At 45.7% G+C, this 15,655-nt stretch overlaps 1 protein-coding gene across 2 annotated transcripts in view; it reads left to right on the top strand.

Annotated features, from left to right (window-relative positions):
* The first annotated feature begins 9,556 nt into the window (after nt 1-9,556).
* LOC8042063 (ephrin type-B receptor 2) overlaps nt 9,557-15,655 on the top strand; it is a 273,829-nt gene continuing 267,730 nt past the window's right edge. For both annotated transcript variants that reach the window (XM_042291061.1, XM_040499562.2), the window contains exon 1: nt 9,557-9,648. In XM_042291061.1, the coding sequence (XP_042146995.1) occupies nt 9,561-9,648 (88 nt within the window). In that variant the 5' untranslated portion in view covers nt 9,557-9,560. The remainder of the gene's footprint in view (nt 9,649-15,655) is intronic.

Raw genomic sequence — 15,655 nt, 5'->3', positions numbered from 1 at the left:
GAATGCCATCACCTTAACATGTTCCTTACACTGTTTCTGGTACACGAAATGTGAGGCTGTTTTTAACTTAGTGCTACCGCAGTTTACCCTAAAGGTGGTATTCACTGGCGGCCATATTTGAGCCCGCTGTCGCAGAGCGTGAGCTCATGTTGAGCTTCCACAATGGTTCCGCAACGTGCAGTTTAAACTACCAAGATTGTAGGTCATCTTAGAAGATAAGTGGGGTATCGTTCTGAGCATGCGCTGTAAACGCTGCGTTCAAGTATGGCGCCCAGTGAATACCAACTGCAGGCACGGCAGCGCTCATTGAGAACACTGTTGAGGAGCTTGGTCGCTGTCCAGCGGTCTGTATGGTCTTTTCTTTGTGTGTATCTTTATTCTAGCTCAGCTGGCCTCATCTGAAGAAATGAAGAGCACGCTTCGAAGGCGCGGCGCACAAGCTTCCTGTAGCAGTGTGCAGATGTGGTAGCCCGCGGAAACGCTACGCGAAAGAACTGCCTGTTATGAGAAGTTGCGATCGCGTGCAAAACCGTTCCCAATAGTTTGCAAAAGTTAATAACGCTCCCGTATGGGGCTTAGGTTACGGCCCTAAATCTAAATAAGGGGTTCCGTTCCGGTTCTGGACAAGATTTCGCTCTTTGGTTTTCAGTTTGGATCTCGCTTCCGGCTTGAGTCCCTGGTGCAAATTGTGTTTCGTTTCACGAGAAATAATAAAACATTTCGTATGGAAATTGAGAATAGTGAAGCCCCGGGTGATCTTTCAGGCGTGAACACGCGGTCTAGAAAATACTGTCTTAATTCTAACGAGGAATTTCGTTAGAGGTAAGACATGCTTTTGACATAGACATGCCTTCGACATAGTTTTACACGCAGCTTGCGAGAATATGTAGAATTCCTTCGCGCAAACATACATAAAGTACAGAGTTATAAAACTGCTTATGCATCATACAAAGCACAGTCTGCACACAGATTCGAACGCGAGTCACCGAGAGATCCGTGCTTCGAATGCCGCGTGGCAATGAGCTCGAGTTGACACGCGGTATTCGAAATCGAACCACGGATATTCCGGTGACGTGTTTTCAGACTGTCTTTTGTGTTATGTATAAGAGCAGTGTGACCCCGGCTTTAGGAAGTTACGCTCACTCGTTTCACGAACAAGTTCACATGTTGTCAATTTATGCAAATTACGCTTCTTTTTTTTTTGAGGACCCCGGATATTTTGTTATCACAGCGCAGCCAGTGAGATTGAGGCGATAAGAACAGCAGCTTACGAAACGAGAGGCGTGAACCTAATAAGCGCTGCTGCGTTTCTTAGACTGGCAGTTTTTTTCCTAAAGACCTTTATGATTGCTCCCACGAACGATTTAAGGTACGTGCAGGCACTCAAAGAAAGCTCCAGCTTTCCCGCAAAAGCACTTGGCAGTGGCAGTCGCTGCACTCAACGGAGAAAGAGCTCGGCCAATGATGTGGAATCATTGGCCCAAAATATGTGTAAACAAAAAAAAAGAAAAAGGAAACAATGTGAGTTTTAGCGTTGAAATATATTTACGCGCGAAAGAATAAATAAATAAGACGGTGCACAACCCCCCCCCCCCTCCCCCCCCCCCCCCCCCCCCCCCCCCCCCCGAAGGCGTCAACAAATCTGGGAGGAGACGGAGACAACGTTTTCGAAGTAATGGGAAATGTTATGAAAGAAAATAAAAGATAAAAATAAAATAAAATACATTATTTTTTTATTTACCTCTTTTTGATATGCCATCCCTTAATTTTACCTTTTTTTTACGTGGATGCGATGAGACTATTCTAACACTTGCTAAGCTCGCTCCATATTCTTTTAGTGTGGATTATAACATGTCGTTCGTCTATTCAATCTCACCTAAAGCTTTGCCCCCCCCCCCCCCCCCCCCCAAAAAAAAAAAGAAAAGGAGAAAAACGCGTTCTTTTTATATTTGGAGAGGGGGGGGGGGGGACTTATGCTGAATTATTTACAAGAAAAAGGGTGTAATGAAAGGACTGATGGGGCTTATTTCATTCTGCCTACCTTAATAGCGCGGATCCTCGTGACATGGCAAGTGAAACGGACTGCTCCAGAATGGTGCTTGTGAAGCAGAGAGGTGGCAGGTCCAGGGGAAGCTCTTCCCACCTTTCTCTTTCCACTTAGCGGAGCGAACGCCGGAGATGAGGCCGCCTCCTCTCCAGCATTCGCTCTGCTAAAGGGGAAAAAGCGGGAGGTGCTTCCCCGCAACTTTTAACCTATCACAGACTATAGAAAAACGTTGCACGCACTATTTCACTGCAGTTATATACATATTCTACCGATTGATAGGGGAGCTGAACGTTAAGAGACATGTAAACAAATAAGTCATCCGCGATGTCGTTAATATAGGGCTGTTGTCGCAATCAAACCTTGAAACAAATCGAGTATTCTTCGCAGCCGTTTTTTCCGATAATGCCCAGATATTTCACCCGTGACCATTTCTATGTCTTCTACTCAAAAGGCGTGGTGTTCTAAACTGTAAGGGGCGATGCAACAATTTTTGTACTGCGCACAAATACCGCTTAAAACGGATCCCTAACGTTAATGACCTATGAAACACGCGTTCGTTTTTCATCCCACGCAATAGAAGTCCCCCCCAAAAAAAATTAAAGAGAAACGAGCAGCGTTCACCCCCTCAACTCGCAGCCAGAACAAGCGGCCACGTGATCTGGAGCCGATTATATGCCGCCAGTGTTGATCATAGCCACGCGCTGGGGTTGGCAAAGCGCAGGACACGCGCTGAGTTCCAGACATTGTTATGGCTCGGCTGTTGTCGTTGCAGCGATTGGACACGGGTCACTACCCGAATGCTTCTCGAGCTAGCAATTGTCACGAGCCCAAGTCGAGTGCCCACGCAATGCTCGGGTCCAATCTATGAACCGTATTCAAATATCGTCACTTGGGTATACTGCGATCCCCGAGTTACGTCATCAAATCTTGCAAAGGAGAGATTGAATGAAAATGATCGCTTTTGTCCTTGAAATTACAGCGCAACAAAGGAGTTTCTTGGCCAGTGGCGTTGCGTGTGAGTATCCTTGAGTCCCAGGTGTGCCAGTAAGCTCGTGTAGAGAGAAAAACATTCCAATTGAATATCGTTGCACAGCTCCTTTAAAGGAGCTATGCAACAATTTTTGTACTTTGCGCAAATACCGCTTAAAACGGATCCCTGACGTTAATGACCAATGAAACACCCTTTCGTTTTTTACCCCACGCAATAAAAATCCCAGAAAAAAATTAAAGAAAAACGAGCAGCGTTCACCCCCTCAACTCGCCGCCAGAACAAGTGGCCACGTGATCTGGAGCCGACTATATGCCGCCAATGTTGATCATATCCACGCGCTGGGGTTGGCAAAGCACAGGGCACGCGCTGAGTTCCAGACATTGTTATGGCTCGGCTATTGTCGTTGTTGCAGCGATTGGACACGGACCACTACCCGAATGCTTCTCGAGCTAGTAATTATCACGAGCCCAAATCGAGTGCCCAGGCAATGATCGGGTCCAATCTATGAACAGCATTCAAATATCGTCACTTGGGTGTTCTGCGATCCCCACGTTACGTCATAAAATTTTGCAAAAGCGAGATTGAATGAAAATGATCGCTTTTGTCCTTGAAATTACACCGCAACAAAGGAGTTTCTTGGCCAGCGGAGTGGCGTGCGAGTATCCTTGAGCCCCACTAGTGCCAGTATGCTCGTGTAAAGTGAAAAACATTCCAACTTAATATCGTTGCACAGCTCCTTTAAGGGGCACTGAAGTCATTTTTGAAAAAGGTACTTTTTCATCTTATATCGTTTAAAATGTGTTAGTTCCCGGAGTGGGCATGGGAGCGCAAGCGTAATGCTGACGCTTAACCAGGACATGCTCGTTTTCGTACAGCTCCCGTTTTTCGTCTTGGTCGGACTCATTCCTGGAACCGTCATCGCTGCCCCGACCAACAACGTCATCGACAGTCCGGGATCACCCTTATCGTCTTCTGGATTGGAGGGCCCGTCAGCTGTTTCATGGAGCGCCTTCTTTGCGGATACAGCGCCACCACCCCTGTCGTCACTCCCACAATACCCTTCGATGGGCCTACAAAAGGAGGTGCCAGAGCGTCGCCGCGCCAGTGGGCATGGGAGCGCAAGCGTAATGCTGACGCTTAACCAGAACATGCTCGTTTTCGTACAGGTCTGTAAACGTTTCTCCCTACATACTAAGCGAACTAGCAACGTGTACCTTCTTCTGCTCCCATGCCCCGGAGTGCTTATTGTATCTGTCACTGATTGTTTTTGTATGCTTAAGGCACTGCTACTGCAGTGTGGTGATGTGGAAACCAATCCGGGACCCCTGTCTGCCTCTGAACAAAGGCAGTTAAATGACATGTTTGTTATGCTACAAACCATTGAATCCAAATCAACTATACTTGAAGCTGGACAGAAAAACATCAAGGTCGACATAAAACATATCTTAGAGAAACAACAAAGCCTTGATACCGCTCTGTCTTCTCTTTCTAATCGGGTTACTTCAATTGAAAAGGATGCATCTATCATTGCTGAAGTTAAGCATGACATTAATGAGCTACAGGTTGTGACGTCTGAACAGAGTGCTGCAACATCAACCTTGCTTGCTCGCATAGACGACTTAGAGAACCGTTCGCGTCGTTCAAACTTGTTGTTTTACGGTATCCCTGATGCTCCTAGCGAGTCTCAACAAATTTCTGAACAGAAAGCACTCGACCTTGCGAAGGGCAACTTGGGCGTCGCAGTTGATAGCTCGCATGTTGAGCGTGCGCACCGCCTTGGTGCTTTCCGTCAAGGGAAAACAAGGCCCATCATTGTGAAATTCTTGTCTTTCAAAATGAAAAACCAGCTACTTTTTTCCGCCTCGAAACTAAAAGGTACACCCTTTTCATTATCTGAGGATTATTCACCAACTGTTCGCACCGCAAGGAAGGCGTTGCTCGTATATGCCAAACAACAAACTTCCCCATTCAAACTACGCTTCGATAAACTTTTGATCGGTCCAAAGACATATACCTACCACCACCATTCTAAGTTAGTAACTGAACTTCAGCGATAGCGCAAGGCGGGGAGTGTTCGAAACAGCAGATTAGGCTCGTATGAGGGCATCAGTTTTTTATATGCCAATGCTCGAAGCGTTCTATCTAAATGTGATGAGCTAAGTACCATTATCTCGTCTTGCAGCGCCAAAATAATCTTGCTGACCGAGACGTGGTTAACTCCTCAAGTCACTGATAGTGAAGTACTGCCTGATCACCCTAATTTCATTATCTATCGTCTCGATCGACAGCAACGACGCGGTGGTGGTGTTCTTATAGCCGTAGATAAAAAGATACCTAGCAGAGTTGTTTCTAATCATTCACAGCTTGAAATAGTTTGGGTCTGCTTACAATGCAGTTTTAGGTCTGTCTTGGTTGGTGTTTGTTACCGTCCTCCTGACGCGTCACACTCGTTCTCAAGCCTTCTTCACGATGAATTGTCATTACTTTCAAAAGAATATCCAACCTATCCCATACTTTTATTTGGCGATTTTAACTTTCCGTGCATTAATTGGAACGACCCAACTCCTGTCTGCTCTAAAAACTCCAGTGTTTGTCAACAATTTATTGACGTCGTTTTAGATTTCAATCTTTCTCAGATAGTTTCCCTTCCTACGCGAGTCTCTCATTCCTGTTCAAACATTTTAGATCTTGTTCTTACTTCTCACCCTGAATTATTTCCAACGCCTTTGGTATTCTTGGACGGCATCAGTGACCACAAATCAATTCATTCTTACATAAAAGTTGAAACTGCAAAAATTGTTCGTTTAGGAAAGAAAATATTGCTATACGACAAAGGGAATTACGAAGAAATAAACCGAGCGTTGTGTGACTATTTCTCTTTTTTCTTAAATAATTTTGATTCTCGAGATGTTAACAAGAATTGGAACTTATTTAAAAACAAGTTAGATGAACTTGTTAACATTCATATCCCATTCAAATACCTCAGGCCTTCCTCGGCGAAACCATGGTTCAATCGACAGCTTAGGTCTCTCTGTAACAAAAAGAAAAGGCTTTTCCGTGCTGCTAAGCGTGATGATACTCCTGAGTCATGGTCCAAATATAAAAATTGTGAACATAACTACAAAATGAAACTGCAGGAGTGCAAAAGCGTGTACTCTCAGCAGACGCTCCCTTCAATATTACTTAACAACCCTCGTCGTTTCTGGAGTATTGTTAACTCAAAAGACCACACTTTACCAAAGATTTTTAACGGCTCGGGTGAAGTTGTGCCAGATGATCAGTGTGCAGCTATGTTTAATGATGTTTTTTGCAATGTGTTTACACCTATTTCTACCGACTTTTTACCTGGTCACGTTCCTGCTGATTATTTTCCAATGGACCCTGTTTTTGTAGAATTTAATGGTGTATCTCAAATTATTAACTCATTAAAGGTCTCGTCGTCCTCTGGGGTTGACAATATAAACACTAAAATATTACGTAATACTAGCCTGTCTTGTAGTTTATTTCTAACCAAGATATTTCAGCAGTCTTTGGAGTCGGGGGTGGTGCCTGGGGACTGGAAAATCGGCAAGGTCATTCCGGTCCACAAAAGCGGCAGTAAGTCTTCTCCCCTCAACTACAGGCCTATATCTCTTACTTGCATCCCATCTAAGATCATGGAGCATATCATTTTCACGCATCTGTTTGATTTCCTCGAAAACAACTCCTTTTTTAGCAACGCGCAGCACGGTTTTTGCCGCAACTTTTCTTGTGAAACGCAGCTCCTATTTCTTACTAATGACCTTCACCTAAACCTTGACTCCGACTACCCCACTAGTGCTGTATTTCTGGATTTCGCCAAAGCCTTTGACAAAGTGCCACATAACCTCCTTCTGCTGAAACTTTCTATGCTAAAAATTGACCCTAACATACTAAAATGGATCGAATCATTCCTTCTTCAACGTCGTCAGTTTGTTTATGCTAACCACACCAAATCCTCCCTGTGCTCTGTTTCTTCTGGTGTCCCCCAGGGGACAGTACTCGGCCCATTACTCTTCCTAATATATATTAATGATCTTCCTCTCAACATCTCTTCCACTGTGCGGCTTTTTGCCGATGATTGTGTAATCTATCGTAAGATAACCTCTACAGATGATACTGTAACGCTTCAAGGCGACATTTATAAAATTTCTGAATGGTGTAACACATGGCGCATGTCCTTAAATCCTAACAAATGTCAATGCATGTGCTTTTCTCGTTCATTGTCAATCACCTATCCTGTACTTCTTTTGAACTCTGTCCCCATTGATTATACTAACCAATACAAATACTTAGGCTTGAATCTCACACCTAATCTATCATGGCATACTCATATTAAAACAATTATATCCTCAGCAAACCGCTCTCTAGGCTACATTCGCCGAAACTTTAGATCCTCACCTGAAAACCTAAAACGTATTTTGTACACCACTATTGTTAGGCCTAAATTAGAATATGCGTCCTCCATCTGGCATCCTCATCAGAAAAATTTAACAGACTCCATTGAATCCGTTCAGAACCGTGCTGCTCGCTTTATTTTTAATGACTATTCTCGTACCTCAAGTGTGTCATCAATGAAGTCTCGTCTTAACCTTCCTCTACTTTCCTCCCGCCGTCGAATTTCCCGCCTTTCTCTTCTTCATAAAGTCTTCTACACACCTTTCTTGAAAATGTCTCTTCTGAACCCGCCCACCTACATATCATCAAGATTAGACCATTCATGCAAGATCGCCCGTCCCAAGTCATCAAGTGAAGCACACCAGCATTCCCTCATCCCTGAAGCAGTTGTGGACTGGAATGACCTCCCGGACGCCATAGTCACCATACCCGACTCCAAGCAATTCCGACTAGCCCTTCAAAACCACTTGTACTGACCCACTCCCCTCTATAACGCCCCCGAGGCATTGAGGGTATGTATAAATAAATAAATAAATAAATAAATAAATAAATAAATAAATACCATGTCCTATATTCCAAAAACATATGGACTCTTTTTTTTTTTTTTTTCGCGGACTATACACTGTGTGGACCAATGAAAGCCCTACAATACGCGCAGATTCCGAATGGTTTTATTATAAGTCGTTTCGAAGAAAGTCTGGTAGGTACACATTCGGATATAAGACTCCTCTTTTTCTCGAAGCCATCAGATGCAACTCGCCGACAACCGCCCTTCGTCGACCACTTCACTCGGAAGAAAATTCTTCCCAAAATGGGCGTGTCGCGATCTTTGAACATGTTTTAAACGAGGAAATAAGCTACGCACGATTGTGATTTTGGGTTTGTTGGGACGCTTAGAGCGTCTAGATTGAGTTGTCACCACAAGAGGAAGATCTCAGAATCGACTTTAGTGCCCTTTAACCCATCACAGACTATAGAAAAAAAGTGCACGCACTATTTCACTCCAGTTACATACGTATTCTAATTTCTACCGAATGATAGGCAAGCTGAATGTTAAAAGAGACATGTAAACACATAAGTCCGCCGCGATGTCGTTAATATAGGGCTGTTATCGGAATCAAACCTTGAAACAAATCGAATATTCTTCACAGCCGTTTTTTCCGATAATGCCCAGATATTTTGCCCGTGACCATTTCTATGTCTTATACTCAGAAGGCGTGGTGTTCAAGAATAATATAGCGCTCACCGCCAGGTCTACGTTCAATAAAATCAAGCCTTAACAGAAACTGCACAGAAGAAAGAAAGAGGTAAGTCTGCTCCTCTCTGTGTATCCTCTTCATTTCTCAAAATCTAAGACACAAGACGGTAAGAACCAGTTTTTTTTTTCTTCCTTTGTTTATCTCAATCCTATCATTTTTTTTTTCTTCTTCTAATACGCCTTAGACTCGTGATTGATCAGGCCGCTGGCACGTAGCAGCGCCGGGCATTATGGGATTACACTGAGCAAAATTGAAATTCATTTATGAGGATTACCAAAGCGATTAAACTCCCGTCCCCCCTTTTTTTTTTTTTTCGTTCTGAACACGGACGAGACAGACACTACATCTGCTATCTTTCGCTAATTGTCGACGACATAATAGCCCCCCTCTCTCCAAATTATTCTTTTTCCACTCGGTCTTTGTTTCCCCTCACCAACCGTGGGAGGGAGTCGAACGGGTCTTTTGTGCGGGACAGAATAAAGCTCTGTCACGAAATAAAAAAATCGCCCGACCAATGCCGGGGGAATTAAGCCGGTTGCCAGCATGCCAGCTCTGTTTGCTTTTGCCCGAAAACCGGACCTCCTGAAAGCATCTTCCCCGCACGGCGCTGCCCGCAATACTCCTCGGGCCCCGCCGCGATTTTTCAACGGAGCACCTCTTCTGCTCAGCCATCTTCCTCCTCTTTCTCCTTCTCTCCGCTTCCTTTCCTCTCTTCCCCTCTCGGGGACCAATCGGAGGCGCCGCCGGATGTGACGTCGCACGTCGAGGGGGCCGAGAGGGCGGGCTTTCGGTGCCCGTGCTCTCCCGCCAGGACGACGACTCCCCTCCCGGCTTGTCAGATGCAGTCATGGCGTCGGACAGGCGGGAGCGTTGGAAATTTGTCTGCCTGTTAGCAGTGGTGTTGCCGGCTCTCGCGCGCTGCGAAGGAAACCAAGGTAAGGCAAAGCCTTCGGAGCTTCGACGCCGAGTTCTTCAAGTGCGAGGAGTGTGAAAGCAAAAGCCGGTGTCTCTTTTTTCTTTTCTTTTTTCGAGCTGTTTTGGAGAAGCACGGACCTTACACGGCATCGGCGGTTCTTGGGGGGTGCCGGCCCGTCCGATGCCCTTCGGACGGACCAGCCGGTTTTGGGAGCTCGCTCGCTGGGCGCTTCTTTTATTTATTTTTTCTTTATTTTCGTTCCTTTCGACGAGTTTGCGTCGATTCTTGGCCGCTCGTGGGGTTGGGGCCCGTTCGCGTGTTCGAGGACCATCCGTGGAAGCGGGATTGAAATACCTGAACTCGACGGTGTGCTTTGCAGATGCCGACCCAAGTCGCCCGTCTAGTCTCCTACGCGCCTCATGTTCTCCAACGACGAACAAATGTTTCGTACCGTGGTCGTGAAACATCCGTGCCGCCTCCGCTTTCGTTGAATTCTCCTTCGTCGCGTTTCAGTCGTAAAGCGGCAGAGAGAGTGTATCCTGGGCTGCCGCGGGAACCCGGAGTTCTCTGACCGGTAGCTCGTTAACTTTCCTCTTAAGTTGGACCGCGAGAAAATAAACCCGGCTGTTTATTTTGTAAACGCGGCGGCACGTATCTGTTTACTCGGTAATTCGAGCGGGTGCGAGACAGATCGTTCAACAAACACGGGAAGATGGCTAGCAGACGATCGTTCTCGTAGACACTGACCTGTTCAATGTCGAGGGGCTTTTTGCTTAGAACTGCGATGGCGTATTTTCGCCCTTTTCGGAACGATACTTGGGAGATTTAAATTTATGGCCAAGTCCCTGTAGGAGGGGCTTCCATGTTTGTTTTTGCACGCTCTAAACGGGCCCTGCTTCTCCAAACACTCGGTGGTGTGATCGTGCTTCTGCGGACCTTCGGCGTCGGCGACATGGTGTGTGTCTTCGCCCTGTTCGTCGGTGTGTGTGTGATTGTCGACGTGCGGCTGTCGGTCTACGGATCGCAGTCGCGCCGTGCTTGTTGTCGTCAACGGCGGCTCAGCCACTGGTGCCATTTGCGGATTTTAACGCGCGCAAGGACCGTGGTTGTGGGCGTTCTCGGGGGTCGGTCTTGGGGTTCCCGCTCGCGTAAGGTGAGTGCCTTTTTTTTTAATCTCTTTTGGCGTGTTTGTTTCCTTTTTAATGTGTCAAGAGGACGTCGTGACGCTTGACTTTGTAACTTACTACATTGGAGCTGAGGATGGCATCGTCGCCTCGATGCATTGAACTGCCTCATGTATAAGGACTACTCCATTGTCGAGCGACTTTTGATCCCTCTTGTAGGCTTGTGACCTATTCTTTGGGGCTTATCTCCGTCGTGGTGCACGTGACAGATGCTCCGGTTAGCCCTTCAATATACGGAGATATCTTGTAAATATGGATACACCGCTACGTAGGCAAAGGTTTCGGGGACAGACCGGATAAATACATGAGGCTTTGTGCCGTTGTTATGGACAACTTACACAATAGAGAGTCTTGGCAAAGGGGGGAGGGGTGTGGGGGTATTAATGAGGCAATTCCTGTATTGCATTCCTGGTTTTGTTTTAGTGGTGATGGTATAGGATTCCAAACGACAATACACCGGAAGAAAAACTTTCGTGCCTACCTTCTACGCAGAAGGGTCGCAAAGTTGAATTGTGCCATCTTTTCCCCTGGCACAGTAAGAGTTTGAAATCAGCGTTTCGGTAGCTAGTCAAATAGATCGCGCGAGACAACATTGAGCCCGAAGCAGCGTACAAAGTCCGGTCTTCCGTTGAATAACTCTCGTATTTTATTTCCGCATCATTTCTTTATGTGGTCGCGAATAGCTGGTGGTGCTTAGCTTGACATCTCCGCGATTTCATCATGCCAAACTACAAAGTCGTGCGAATAACTAGACCCGTTATTTGGTGCCCGCGTCGAACAGTAACATACCGTGGCAGCAAAATTATTTCTAAGAGCTTATAAATATCATGGCTGCCACGCTTTGAAGGGCGGTCGGCGCAGCGTTCAGAGAAGTCGCGAACATCACTCCCCGCTCCTGCGACGTGTAGACAACGTTCGCGTCTTGTGATACAGGTTACGAATTTCTCCCGCGTCTGTCGAGTTCCCAAGAAGAATTTTCCGACCGGGAGCCGCGCGGCTACAGCTACTGGTCTTCGGAGCGATCCCAGCTTCGTTCCAATGCTTCCTTTCGGAGCGATCAATACAGCGCAGGAGCACAAACATTTCTGAGAGCTTCACCAAACCCAGATATGTGTACCGTACTGTTCGGGCCCGCACCCGCTGTGTGGACCGTAAAAGCAAATATCAAATAATAAAAAAGTGCTTCATTAGATATTTTGCGCGTAAAAACGTGCGATGCACGCCGCAACCTCGAGAAATGTCCGCTTTATTAGCTCGCGAAGATGCTTGTATCCAAGAGTAATCATAATTTACATCATACGCGGTCATTCGCAAAAACTTCCACGCGTCGTCGTAATAAACGGTCTAGAGAAAATGAATCCGTATTGTCCGCGCTGCGTAAAGTGTTAGCCTTTAAACATGCACAGTCCGGACGACGGTCGCTGTTTTGACCTAACACTGTATCTAACTGCCTGTTGGAGGGGAATGTTTTAGTACTTTATGAGGCAGTCTTTCTATGTAATTTCTGAAGACATATTGTGCCATGTGGTTTGATTTAGACAGGTCGTCCGTAATTCATAATTTATCGATGAGAGTAAAGGCAACGTAGGAAGATTCGTGTTTTAACGTGGGTAAACTGTAGTTAATACGGTACATTATTTTGATGGAGGGTACTGATATACATACGAAAAACGCACATTTTGATCGTCACATAATACTTCCTGCTGCATACCATACATACCTTTACGCTAGTATTTTATCGAATGATTTTAATTCTATGAACCTCCGAGATTTTTGTTTAGTTTATTTTTCGGGCTCGATAAGTGTTTCATTTGTTTTCCAAAGTTTGGGTTGCGAATAACCTACTCCAACGCGTTCTATTTCGCACTGTTTTCTATCCAACTGCCTAATATCTTACTGCAGTTCATCAGCTCAATCTGTTTGTTGTGTGTCGAAATCAGCGGTTCTTGTGCATGTCTAATGACTATATTGAGTCGTAAAGCTCACTTCAGTATGGAAGTCCACGGTTTGTGCCGTGCAACACTTTGTGGCGGTCCATCGGCCTACCAAGCCGCAGATAAAAGATGACGACGTTACTCGCCGATACGAGCCCGGCGGCAAGAAAGAATACACAGAACGTTTTCACCTAAGCTCGGAGTCGGTCGCACCATCTCTTCCGTCCTCAACATCGAACGCGCTACACACTTCACGAAGTGCGAAAATAGCGCTATCAGTCTCATGCTGACTGCAACAGAGCACTTTGTTCGAAAAGAGAATGCGAATAGTGGCACGACCGTAGCTATAGCGATCCTCACTATGATACTCCGAAAACAAGCGAGCCGCTCATTGTTCGTCTTGAAAGAATCCGAGAGAGAAGTTTAGTCTCAGCAGGGGACGAAATCCCGACAAACGTTTAGAGACGTCGCGCCATCTTCCATGTCCACGCACTGCTGTCCCATCCAATATTCTGAAATTCGTTTTTAACCTGCATCAGAAGCAAGCACAGCAAAACCAGTCATTTAAGCTAAAGGTGCAGGCGAGACATTACTCTTTTTAACAAATTTCATCCCAATCTCGGAGTCTACCGTAATGTTCAGCAGGAAGTAATTTTTTTGTATTGATGTTCAGACGGGAAGAAGTTAGTCTGTCCCAAATACAGGGGAGCCTGATTTCAGTTGAGGAATTTAGCCAGCGCAGTCTGACCGCTAGCCTGGGTTCTTAACGTGCCTGGCGGGTTTGCAACGACTTGGCGTTCACATCGCGGGATGATACTCCGAACACAACCCCCATAGACCTTTCGCCAAATCACCCGTGCGCCAAGGAGCATGCTGACAGTGGGCGCGTTAAGTCAGTGCTCCGGAGCGCGAGAGTTTGGCGCTCCCTTCACTAAACGGACAGGAGTGCCACCGGAGACTGACACTCGAGCGCGCTCTTCGTGCACGGAGAATTTCTCGGAGCGCGAGCAACCCCCGGACATTTTCCATAGGGCCAATGGAGTCGAGTTTTGTACAGTAGCGCCGAATTCCTCGTCCGTGGTGGGGGGCTCTCATTACTTGAACGAGTTAACTTATTATTTTATATTCGGTAAATTGTAAAATTATATTAAGAGCTAACCATGCTATTAATAAAATATCTGGCTTACTTTTCAAAACGACTTCTATATACACGTTTGGGACGTAGTAGCCTACTTTGAAGCCGTTTCTAAGCCAAGCCGTAAAGAATCCAACATGGCGCCTTTTTATTTTTGTAGGGTGGTTCTCGTATGGATCGCTTCGGGGTCGTGCTGGAGCCTGGATTCAGGCTCCTGAGCATCACGCCCGGTCCCGGTAGTGTAATAATAGGGAATTTTAGCAAACCGTGTTCCGCGTACCGCACTATCGGAGCCTTTGAAGCATGCTTTTAAGTGCGCGCCCCGCTGTCACGGTATCACCCCGGGTGCGGTTTCAAAGGCTCCGATAGTGCAGTACGCGGAACACGGTAACAGTTCGCTAAAAGTTCCTAACGTAATATACGATGTGCGATTTCGCTTTCAGCTGTATAAGGTGCGTAGTCATGTGTGTTCGTTGTTCCTCTATTTCGAGGCGTCTTGCCGTCCAGTAAGGAATCCAGAGCTGCGACCGAAATACTTCGAGGCACATTTATTGCACAGATGCTAAAACGGAATTAAGTACAGCACTGCACCTGCATACGCGCGAAAATAAAACATTGACAAAATCATTTCGTCAACCTCGCCCACAAGCTCCAGTTTCGCATCGCCAGCACCTCTCTGTCATCTGTGCGCGATCTCATCACTTCATTATTACATGCGGCGCCGCACACCTTCTTGGGAATAGGCTTTATCACTAATTTTATCACTATCACTTCTTGGGAATGGTCACTAACATATATCTTTACAAGTGTACACATTGACCCACATAATCACGCATTCAGTACATGCCAAGTTGGATCAGCTGTTCACTGAAAGTAAAGTTGTTCACTGATTTAAGAAATATAAGCCACTAGGTGGCCCCCAGCAATCATTAGCTTCATTTTTACATATTCAAAGCTTCTCACGCAAGCAAGATGAAAATGTGAAATAAAGCTTCGAAAAATGTTGGCACTCAACAGGCTGTATAACTGGTTGGGAACCACGAAGTGTCCGAAGCTTTCTTCCTCCTTGAGACAACGTTCAAATGCTCGTTCCATATGTCCCAGCATCTGTAATGACAATGTGGTCATGATGTTTAAAATTTTAAACTGATTTAAAACAAAACAAATGTATATCTACAGAGAACAAACTAATGACATAATGCCGTTGTCGCACCCGGAACCATGCAGAAATAAATGAAACTTCAAATTAATATATAGGAAGCCTCAATCTTTCTTTTTATTATCCTCCGTCTGTTCGAGGACCGCCAAAGACCATTTTCAAGATTAAACCCAATTGTTACACTTTAAATAAGCAGTTGTCCACAAATCGAAGTGGGGCTAAGTGTATACCATTAACTTCATTAAAACCGTACTTGTTCGGGGGAAAGCATATGTTTTTAGTGCGAGAACGAGCCTGCAAACTAACAGCTATGGGCAGCAAAAGTTTAATGGTAAGTTCGCTGAGCAAATAAAACTGAGTACGGGAGATAGATACTCACCTGCCTTTTCTTGAAAAAAAAAAAAAAATGAACAAACAAATACTTGTGGTCTTGGCATTTGCGCTGTTCGTGCACCATCGGGATATGGCCACGTAAAATGCACCTCTCAACAGTCTCTGAAAGTTCGCACCAAAATATCCATCGAGTTCGACAGGCGCGCTGAACGCCGGAGCGCGAAACCACGCTCGCACGACCCATGGGTAAACAAAACCACGCGACGCCGCCGTCCGCCGTT

Source organism: Ixodes scapularis, unplaced genomic scaffold (genome assembly GCF_016920785.2).
Source record: "Ixodes scapularis isolate PalLabHiFi unplaced genomic scaffold, ASM1692078v2 PGA_scaffold1__304_contigs__length_218370807, whole genome shotgun sequence".
Lineage (NCBI taxonomy): Eukaryota > Metazoa > Arthropoda > Arachnida > Ixodida > Ixodidae > Ixodes > Ixodes scapularis.
Note: the sequence above shows the minus strand (reverse complement) of the source record. Positions and strands in the feature narration are given on the sequence as shown.